The sequence below is a fragment of the Cryptotermes secundus genome, unplaced genomic scaffold, assembly GCF_002891405.2.
Source record: "Cryptotermes secundus unplaced genomic scaffold, Csec_1.0 scaffold307, whole genome shotgun sequence".
Taxonomy (NCBI): Eukaryota; Metazoa; Arthropoda; class Insecta; order Blattodea; family Kalotermitidae; genus Cryptotermes; species Cryptotermes secundus.
The window spans coordinates 811,124-822,274 of record NW_019738353.1 but is presented as its reverse complement, the minus strand read 5'-3'; the positions used below and the strand labels follow the sequence as shown (position 1 = coordinate 822,274).

The following is an 11,151-nucleotide window of genomic DNA, read 5'->3' as shown; positions in this document are numbered from 1 at the left end:
TGAGGAACACATCCATCCATATTTCCAGCCACACATACACACATACATACATATGCCTACTGACGTCATTCCAAAAACGGCTCTCATGTTAAAGAGAGTAGAGGACGTACAAATCCCTCAAAATCAACAGTAAGATTTTTTCTTTTTGCGTTTATAAAACTTTCTCATTCGCATTTCGTCGGCAGGGACGTCAGAGAGGAACTGAAAGTGAACAGTTATATGTTTTGTAAGACCGCGGCATAGCTAAAGCGGTTAGTCGCTGGCTTCCCACCGCGGCGGTCCGGGTCTGGTCATGTGGGATTTGTGGTGGACAAAGTGGCGCTGGAGCAGGTTTTCTCCGAGTACTTCGGTTTTCCCTGCCAATCTTCATTCCACCAGTTGCTCCACAATCACCCTCCCCTATCATCTGGAGCTGGTACAATCGGCCAGAAATGACCGCAGTACAAGGGACTTAGTCCCACCCCACTAGCCATAAAAGAAAATATATATATTTTGTACCCAGAACAGGGGGGGCACGCGGTAGCGTAGTGGTTGAGGAGCTATGCTACAAGCCGGAAGGTCGCGGGTTCAAATCCCGATGGGGTCACTGGATTTTTTTCATTTGACCTAATCCTTCCAGGGGTTTACTCAGCCTCTAACAGAAATGAGTACCAGGAATTAATTAAATAATTTTCCTGGGTAGTAAAGCGCGGCCGGCGCGTAAGGCTGACAAACTTACCGCCATCTTTGAGCCAGTTACCTAGACAATGTGGGACCCTCAACGTCTCACAACCCTATGGGCCTTCACGGCCTGGTACGGGGATAGCTTTACTTTTCTTTTTTTTTACTCAGAACAGGGAAAATTGCATGACATGACATTGCATTCACAGATAAACAATAAGACAGAGGTTCCCTGAGACGCGCTCACACCGCACGGCGTCACAGCCAGAAATGCAATTCATAGAAAATTACAGACCTATCTGGATATACGGCATTACTCAAACGTGAGCTCAAGAATGCCTTTCCAGTTGATCCCTCACAAATCAAAAGTCTATACAAACACAGGCATGAGACCTTAACAGATCTCTAGCCTTAACACGTGGGAGGCTTATGGTGATAGGCATGGTGGTATTGCTGGTGATAACGAACTGTTAAGCTACATAGTTCTCTCCTGGAAATGCCAGTCCCAAGCAACATTCTACTGATGTAGAATCGAGCAACTGAATTAGGACAGGCTGCGTATTACGAATCTTTTGGGCAATTACCTGGCAACGGCCTTTGTTTATTGAACCATTACTTAGCAACGGTTAAGTTGTTGCCTAGCAACCGGTTTATACACCACAATAGTTAAGTGTTTGAAGCACAATGGTTACTATATGTACCACCTACTTACACACTGAAAATATCAGTACCTTTACAACAGAGTGTGTTTGCGTGTTTCATATGATTCTGACAATAATCGAGTCATTTCCTTAAACAGCATAGATCAGTCTTTGTAATGAAGCCGTAATGCGTTTCTCATGAGACAAAAACTTAATTTTTTTATTACTACATAATATCATTTCATATTTTGCGGAGCAAATGTTAGTGCAACACAATGAGACACAAAAAAGCGATGAAATTATCAGGCCTGTGCAGGTTTCGTTGTTATGGAACGAGGAAGTGGCGCTATTTGCGTGGATGCTTTGCACCGCGTTGTCGTCACGGCTGTGTGATGCAGAACTACAGGCGCGCTACGCTCCAACCGGTCACAAACCCCAGGTTCAGATTCATTCCTTGTGATAAAACACATTTCCTTCTAGAAGAAAAACAAATGAAAGCAGTGCTAGAGCAGTTCGAACTCCTACTTCCTAGTCCCAAGGTTCTAGAGCAGTTAGAACTCCTGCTTCGTAGTCATAGGGTTCTAGAGCAGCTTGAACCCCTGCTTCATTCTCACAAGGCTCTAGAGCAGGTAGAACTCCAGCTTCGTAGTCATAGGGTTCTAGAGCAGCTCGAACCCCTGTTTCATACTCACAAGGTTCTACAGCAGCTCGAACCCCTGCTTCATACTCCCAAGTTTCTAGAGCAATTCGAACCCCTGCTTCGTAGTCATAGGGTTCTAGAGCAGCTCGAACCCCTGCTTCATACTCACAAGGTTCTAGAGCAGCTCGAATCCCTGCTTCATACTCACAAGGTTCTAGAGCAGCTCGAATCCCTGCTTCATACTCACAAGGTTCTAGAGCAGTTCGAACCCCTGCTTCGTAGTCATAGGATTCTAGAGCAGCTTGAACCCCTGCTTCATTCTCACAAGGCTCTAGAGCAGGTAGAACTCCAGCTTCGTAGTCATAGGGTTCTAGAGCAGCTCGAACCCCTGCTTCATACTCACAAGGTTCTAGAACAGCTCGAATCCCTGCTTCATACTCACAAGGTTCTAGAGCAGCTCGAATCCCTGCTTCATACTCACAAGATTCTAGAGCAGTTCGAACTCCTGCTTCGTAGTCATAGGGTTCTAGAGCAGCTCGAACCCCTGCTTCATACTCACAAGGTTCTAGAGCAGCTCGAATCCCTGCTTCATACTCACAAGGTTCTAGAGCAGCTCGAATCCCTGCTTCATACTCACAAGGTTCTAGAGCAGTTCGAACCCCTGCTTCGTAGTCATAGGATTCTAGAGCAGCTTGAACCCCTGCTTCATTCTCACAAGGCTCTAGAGCAGGTAGAACTCCAGCTTCGTAGTCATAGGGTTCTAGAGCAGCTCGAACCCCTGCTTCATACTCACAAGGTTCTAGAACAGCTCGAATCCCTGCTTCATACTCACAAGGTTCTAGAGCAGCTCGAATCCCTGCTTCATACTCACAAGATTCTAGAGCAGTTCGAACTCCTGCTTCGTAGTCATAGGGTTCTAGAGCAGCTCGAACCCCTGCTTCATACTCACAAGGTTCTAGAGCAGTTAGAACTCCATTGTTCCTATTTCCAGCCAGCTAAATCCAGCATACAATTTCTCGCGATATGTGCTCATTTTTAGGTTGCTTATTTAACGATATCAAAATCGAGACATCAACAACAGGGTGTTTAGTGAGCGTGAAGCAGCCGGTGAAATGAGAACTGGTATGGGAATCGAAAGTACTCGGAAAAAACCAATCTCAGTGTCTTTTAGTCTACAAAAAATTCCACATAACATACCCCGGAATCGAAACCGGGTCACTGTGTTGGGAAGCAGCGACTAACTGCCTGTGCTGTGGCACGGTGCATGCGTTTAGGATCACTTTCAATGTGATTCCTTTAAGCTTATATCTTCCAGAAGCCTCTTTCTTTCAGGGTTCCCGAACATAAAACTCTGCATGTGTTTCTCGAGCATGCTACACGTCCAGCCATCTCATCTTTATTGATTTCGCAAGTCTAATTGGACCACTACTTAGTAAAGAGTAAATATTATGAAATACCCTTTATGCATCTGTCTCTATTCTCCTTTTTTTTATTGCTAGTGGGGTGGGACTAAGTCCCTTGTACTGCGGCCACTTCTGGCCTATTGTACCAGCCCAAGATGATAGGTGAGGGTGATTGTGGAGCAATTGGTGGAATGAAGATTGGCAGGGGAAACCGAAGTACTCGGAGAAAATCTGCCCCAGCGCCACTTTGTTCACCACAAATCCCACTTGACCAGACCAGGGATCGAACCTGGGCCGCCGCGGTGGGAAGCCAGTGACTAACCACTTGAGCTATGACGCGGCCTCGTTCTCCTGTTACTTCTCAAACACCCTCAATCTATGTCTCTCCATTAAACTAAGAGACAATGCGGATATATGAGCCGGCAAATGAATGGAATGGTTTATTCGCGGCTCGCTGTAATACCAAGAGGAAATATAATGTTAATATCTATGTATCTGGTGCTTCCCCCCTTTTTAGCACAGATATATTTATGGTATTTATTGTAGTGCCGTGAATAGGTCGGAAACAGTCACGAATCGCCTGCAGCCGTGCCGTGCGAGGGGCCCCTGCAGTGAGCAACACACCTTACTGAGACATGGAGCTGAAGGTTGTGCTGCTGCTTATCACTGCGCTGTACTGTCACACAGATGCGGCACCGGTAAGTTACATTACAGCACAGTGGCAACTTGCTTTAACGTCTAAATACGTCCATATTTTGCCCACAGTGTATTTACGTGTTCTGTATAATTGTCAGAGCAAACCGCGATTACGCCCCTAAACAGAATTAAGAGGTTGGTGGTTGTTATGGAGACACAATGTTTCTTGAGAGGTACGATCTCATGTTTTAAAACACATTTCGACGACCTCCTGACTTGATAATTACATGGCAGACTTATAGTCAGTGATGGTCTTGTAAAGATAAGAAGTAAAACCGGCTGAATAAGGCTTCCATAACAATTCCTGATTACTCTGTGTGCAAGAAACAGTCACGACTTACTTGTGACAAGACAATCAAGTTGATGTGCAGTAGTACGGCAAACGTAAAACTGCTCTGTGCTGAATTAAGCATCACATCATCAGACGTGGAGGCACAGAACAACTTCTGCAATTTTTTTTAATGCTAGTGGGGTGAGACTAAGTCCCTTGTACTGCGGCCACTTTTGGCCTATTGTACTAGCCCCAGATGATAGGTGAGGGTGATTGTGGAGCAATTGGTGGAATGAAGATTGGTAGGGGAAATCGAAGTACTCGGAGAAAACCTGCTGTAGTGCCACTTTGTCCACCACAAATCCCACTTCACCAGACCCGGGATCGAACCCGGGTCGCCGCGATTGGAAGCCAGCGACTAACTGCTTCAGCTATGGGGCGGCCAACGTCTGCCATAGGTGGAAGTGAATGGTCGTACATCTTCAGACTTCGGCCGTTTTAACATCGATTCCCATTGAATTAGAGGATGGTTGGTAGCCAGGTCATTCGAACAAAGTAGTGAAGGAAGAAACTCTGCCACATCTGGGAATCTAACATCCACTGCCTGTGCTTGTAGTTGCTGTAATAATCTACAGATTCTTCCGAATAATACTCAAATATTCATTTCGTACCTCACAGAAAACACCGCGTCTTCCTTACAATCATCAACTGCTCGAAGATGTTTGTTGTGTAGCCGCGTGTTCTAAGGCATGTACTGTTTTCGCTCGCTCGGACGCTGGGATCGTGGGATCGAATCCTACTCAACGCATGCTTGTTTCGTGTGTGTATGCGTTTATTCTGTTTGTGTTGTCCTGTGTTTAAGTAGCGGCCTTGCGACGGGCTGATCACTCGTCCAAGGAGTCTTACCGTCTGTAAGGAACTGAATAAGAGGGCTAGGCCTTGAAGAGACTGGAAGAGCCATTAAAAGAAAATTCTGTTTATTGTACAGTACGAAACACACAAATACAGTGTCTGAGCAAAACGATGTCTTCTAATGTTGAAGAAGGCGGGACTTAGAGTTCTTTAAATGATTAGGTAACTAATTGAAAATATACAATATTATAATATATACAGGAACTTCCAATGAAATGTCTGGATTTCTATGCAATTAATAATTTTATCTGTCAGTTATGAACCGTTAAAATACATCATTACATAACCAGTACATGTATTTATTTGTGTTTTGTCTACATCACTGTGGCAGCGCACAATACAACAGCTGAATGGTAGGATAGGATTTGGAAGGAGACAATAATTGGCTAATATAAGGCACTATTTGTGAATCTGAGAGTAGAGGCTGGAATTCCCAGTCAGGATAATGGGTGTACCGGTCGAGACTCGAGCCAGGAACTCATGAATACAAGCCTGAAGCTTCACCGCTTAAACTAGCTTTCTCAGTCGATTTAATATACAAATATAATCTTTCTAACTTCGTCACGCTTGTACAGAATCTGAAGACATGACAGTCTTTTGCGCGTTTGAGACGAAACATTGCGAGCAGAGCCGTGTTCCTGTTAATTTCGCCTTGTCTGTCTGCCTGTCTGGTTTCAGTCTCATTGCATGGAGCCACTCGAGAACCGGAGATCGCATTTGCATAAAATCTGATCCTGATAGTGGCAAGTTTTACTAAACTTTATTGACTAAAATATGAAATCGCCGGTCACGGTAGCCGAGCGGTCTAAGGCATGTACTGTCTTTGCTCGCTGGGAAACCGGGATCGTGGGTTCGAATCCCACTCAGGACATGGATGTTTAGTGTTTGTGTGTGTGTGTTTTTCTGTGTTTGTGTATAGGTAGAGGCCTTGCAACGAGCTGATCACCCGCCCAAGGAGTCCTACCGAATATGTAAGATCTGAAAACCCGCAGTGAACGGAGAAGTTCATGGAGGTAGGCCTAGGCCCACTGGGGCTGTAGTGCCAAGGAAATATGTGAAAACAATGTCTGACACTTCGAGGACACCTACGTTCGTTTCTGAGTGCATCTTCAGCGTAACTCGCTAAACATTTATTGAAGCGATGTTTCGAAAAATATATTTGAGAAACATGGGAAACACATTTTATTTGCAAAACAGTTTCCCGTACATACGGGATCGCTGTTTCCGGTCTCTACATACAGTGAAATAGCATAAGTATTGGGTGAGATTTACAGTAACACGGTGCCACGTCTGAGCGCTGCAGTCGCTGGTTGCAAGCATTACTAATTCTTCCTGTAAGTGGCTCTGTCAATTAGTCTCCTCTGTCGCCATCTGTCGTAATTTCATAAAAATTGTTTGTTTGGATGAGACTGAAGCCCATATATATATAAACGCTTTACGAGATATCGATTGGATTGTGAATGCAGGGAGTCCCTACTCATTAAACACAATAATTGTTGTGTCCTGACATCTCATAACTCCACAAGTCTGGAGACAACACAGGACTCAAGAAGCACAATAATAACGGCATGTGTACATGTATAGACTTTTTAACTGTCCTCAGAATTAAAGCGACCTAACATTTCGGAACACAATCTCTTTCAGACATATGAAGACATGACTAAAGATGCTGTGTCATCGTGCCAGAAATCATCAGGAATATCTGATGGTAAGTTACAGCTGTGTTTAGAACTAGTAACAAATTGCAGAATCCATCCTTCGAAGATTCAATTCCTTTAAATATTATAAAGGAATTAAGTCCGTACCTCACAGGAAACAAATTACGTCTCCATCTTAGGGGTGGAAGGGTAATGGAAATCTGGTATCAAAACTACACGGCGTCACATTCCAAAACACGCTGTCTCAGTATTCACCAGAGTGGGAACTCCGAACTCCATACGATGCCCGTGTGTAATACATTTCCTTGATGCCTTTGGATCTGAATTTTTTTTTAATACGCTTAGTGGGGTGTGGAGTCCAACTGGGTCCACTCGGCACGGCGGCCACTGATTGGCCTATTGTACATGCCCCCGGTGATTATGATGATGGAGAATTTGATGGAATGAAGATTGGCAGGGGAAACCGAAGTACTCGGAGAAAACCCGCCCCAGCGCCAATTTGTCCACCATAAATCCCACTTGTCCAGACCCGGGATCGAACCGGGGCTGCCGTGGTGGAAAGCCAGCGACTAATCACTTGAGCTGTGGCACGGCCCAAGTGAAATATTTGTCTGAGACTGTTATCGGCGGTGCAGGTGTGGGAGGACAGTATGGATGTGACGTGGTTCCCATTTCAAGGAAAAATTCTTAAAATAATTGTAATTTTGCTCCAGCTGAGGCGCAGGAACTCGAGAAAACCAAGATAGTGATGGACGAGTCAAAGGATTCACAGAAGGTAAGACTTGCAACATACACACACCCTTCTTCTTGCGTTTTTGGAGTTGCACTGTGTCACGTATTGAAATGTTCTCATTTGCACCGACCTGCAGGAAACACTGGGGGAATCTGGTTTCCGGTAAATTAACGACTCTCTCATTACTTCCAGTTGGTAGGATCATTAACGAAGAACTGCGTGAAAATCACGTGGAAGAAACCCTAATTTGAGGTACTATCCCACCTTGTGCATGGACTGAAGAAAATCGCTAAGATAACAGTCAGAACAGTCCGTGTTGCAACTTAGATTCGAACCGGGGACCTCCAAATTATTGCTGTTTATCGGCGACTAAACCAAGCCCATCGCCCCCCACACACACAAAAAACTCACTGTTTTTCCCTTTGTCATTACTGCACTCAGGGTGATTCGCAACTCTGTGGAGCGCCTCTCGAATTTCCTCTGATCGTCAGTCTGCATGTAAGGACGACATAGCTGGAGAACCTCTGAATGGATCCTCACGAAATTTGTTATTTGGAAGTCTTGTTGCAATTGTCGACTAGTTACTAATTAGGATTACAATCAGACATAAAAACGGATAATTAGCATGAAAGAATACACGAAATTGTTGAGCGTAACTCGCTAAATACTCACTGCAGCTAGTAACAGTTCGAATAAAAGTTTTGAGGTAATGTGAAACACACATTTTGGGCCCATTTTTTCCCCCATTTTTAAGGCTTCCCGTATTCGAGATAATGAAACAAGAATCGTCCTATTTTTCCAAATTTGTTTACTGGGAAATGAACTACTGTATTACCTTTGGAATACACGCGAGATAAGACTTACCTGGGTAAGACAAAGCTTTGGTCCGCCAGAATTTATAGGCCTACATGTTCATAACCAAATATTAATTAAAATAAAAGTTTTCACAAAAAATTTATAATTTATTTTAGCTTTTCTCCATAAATACCTATAGTACTTGATCTTATAGCAGTTAATAGTTGAGAATATGTGTCAACATGACATTTAAGCTTGCCGCCTGATCCTCCTGTTTTATTGCTTGGCTTACTCTTCGTCCCTGAACATGGTGGTGATATTTTCCTCCGAAACGTCGAGCTCTCTCCCAAATATACGGTGCTACAACTCAGAAAATCCCGCTCTTTATACTGTCTTACTTATCTCTCGTCTTAATTTTTCAGTGCTTCGTCGCCTGTCTGATTTCCAAGCAGAATATTGTAAGTACCGATTCAGTTATCAGTGGTCTATATGTATGTGGCATATGTAAATATAGATTTATGTAGTTATAAGATTGTCTCCGCTTATAAACACTTACATACACTATCATTAGCAGCGTCTGGAGACAGTAAAGTTAGAAAAACAATACAAACAAATATTCTAAGTTCCACTACAGCTTTGTACATACACGTAGTGCTGCATTTTGAAGCGTTTACTGTACAGAGACATCTATCGGTGCTAGCAGTGACTTACCGTACATCCTGATCCACAAAATCCCACCCTGGCAGAAAGCACTGCACCTTCGTTACGCACGTACATATTTAAGGGGGCCCATACACGTACGAGTCTGGCTCGCGAGTCCGACTCGGCTCGGGTTCCAATGAGCCAAACTCGTACGTGTGTGGGTCGCCACGCTCATACGTGTGTGGTGAAATTAATCCGAGCCGGACTCGGGAACCAGACTCGTACGTCATGCATTTAATCAGAGGGATGTGAGACATCTACAGTAAGATTCGAGAACTATGTAAAGTGGTCTACCGGACTATGGCATCGTCTGATCTTGTACGTAACGCCCATCGTTGTGGAGGAAGGCGATGCTTCCTTTTACAGGATAAAAAAATTTGTATCCGCCTACTACACTATACGGTATCCCACAATCTGAAGTGCTTATGAAATTCCTGAGAGAAGGATTAGCACAGACACGAAATCCCGCCGTTAGAAACTGCGCATTATGCTTAATTACAGATTAATGCTAATTGTTACGGGGAGTTCTGTACCGTCGTTTCGTAGGTATATATCAACTCCATTTTCAGGGTCGAAGTGTAAGAAACCAGCATACTGCTGCCTGCTTCATGCTCCTTCGGCTCACTCTTCCTCCCTGAAGATTCAGGCGAGATCTTCCTCCGAAACGTCAGTTCACTTTTACCGCACTACAGGCTGTTAGATCCACTTCTAATGCGAATTACTGCTCACATTCATTACTGGTAAAATTATTCCGCCATTTTGTTAAAACAAACTCTGGGTCAAATCCGTGGTGCATCGTGCTTATTGAGAAGCTTATTGTTGTGCAGCTCCTCAAGAAGTTCCTAACCACTAATGGAACCAGTTCATTGCTGTGTTCACATTGCTGCCCATTTTCTGCCAGATGAAACAGCCGACACACTCACATCCTATTGAAGATCCACTTTAATATTATCCTGTCCTTGCAATATGCCTATGGTAGTCGCATAAAACTGCATTGCGGTCAGCAGGTCAGAAAATAACCTGAAAATGGAACATGAGCCTCGGCAGGATAAGTTCAAACAGGAACTTCAGCATCGGGAGAAGGCCGCGTAAAATGCTGAAGGATTTCCAACGTTTCGGCGAATATTTCAGTTGCCACCTTCAGGGATAATATCTTTAATGCCAATTTTGAAGGCCTATTAAAATGAAAAGTGTAGTATTTCTGAAACTTTGGAGAAACTTCAACGTTCTACGCTGCTTGTTCCCGAGCAAAGGTGACACACTGAGGCGCATGCGCAGGAAGTGATTCAGATGCCGCTGAGATGATGCAGGTTCATACAGAAGGTTTTGTTTCGCCAGATGACGGGAGGCAAGCTGAATGTGGACTTCTTGGTGATGGTTATGAAAATTTCGAGGCCAGAGAACGGAAAGAAGTTTGATGAGCAAGAGGAAGTGAAGTACCGGAAGGAGGTTGGCGACTGCAATGAACGGAGTAAGTTCACACACACACACACATACACACACTTACATAAGTTAGACCAGAGTTTTTCAACCTTTTTCAACTCACGACACACTGAACATGACGCTAAAATTGTTGAGGAACACCATAAATTTTTAAATGAGACGTTTTATCATTAAAGACAAGTAATAAGCTTGTGTTCAATAGCAAAAATTCTTGAGTTTGATTTGTTTCATTCTGGTCCGTCACACTAACAATTACAAATATAAATCACTCCGTCCAATGTGACCTGTAAGTTTTTTACTACATGAAAACTTAACACCCTTACATGTTTCGGTCTCTGTGGACCATCTTCAGAGGGCAAACATCACTACAAATAGGAAACCACCATCACATAAGTTGTTTAGACGTAAAGTACGTATACTTATATGTTACAATACATAGTACACAAAATAGAACATTTCACAAACACAGCGGTTTCCTGGGAATGTAAAGTTTTTTTATAAAATTGTATAAAATTTCTTGATGCTAATTAAAATTTTTTTGGATTGTCAATAATTAAAATTCGTAAACCATGCAGTGAAAACAGCACAGCAGCCACG

General features: G+C 43.6%; 1 protein-coding gene across 1 annotated transcript in view; it reads left to right on the top strand.

Moving 5' to 3' along the window:
- The first annotated feature begins 3,898 nt into the window (after positions 1–3,898).
- Positions 3,899–11,151, top strand: part of LOC111870769 — an 11,274-nt gene continuing 4,021 nt past the window's right edge. Inside the window, exons 1-5 of the mRNA XM_023863292.2 lie at positions 3,899–4,042; positions 6,868–6,931; positions 7,595–7,656; positions 8,832–8,867; positions 10,450–10,582. Coding sequence (XP_023719060.1) covers positions 3,980–4,042; positions 6,868–6,931; positions 7,595–7,656; positions 8,832–8,867; positions 10,450–10,582 — 358 coding nt within the window. The 5' untranslated portion in view covers positions 3,899–3,979. The remainder of the gene's footprint in view (positions 4,043–6,867; positions 6,932–7,594; positions 7,657–8,831; positions 8,868–10,449; positions 10,583–11,151) is intronic.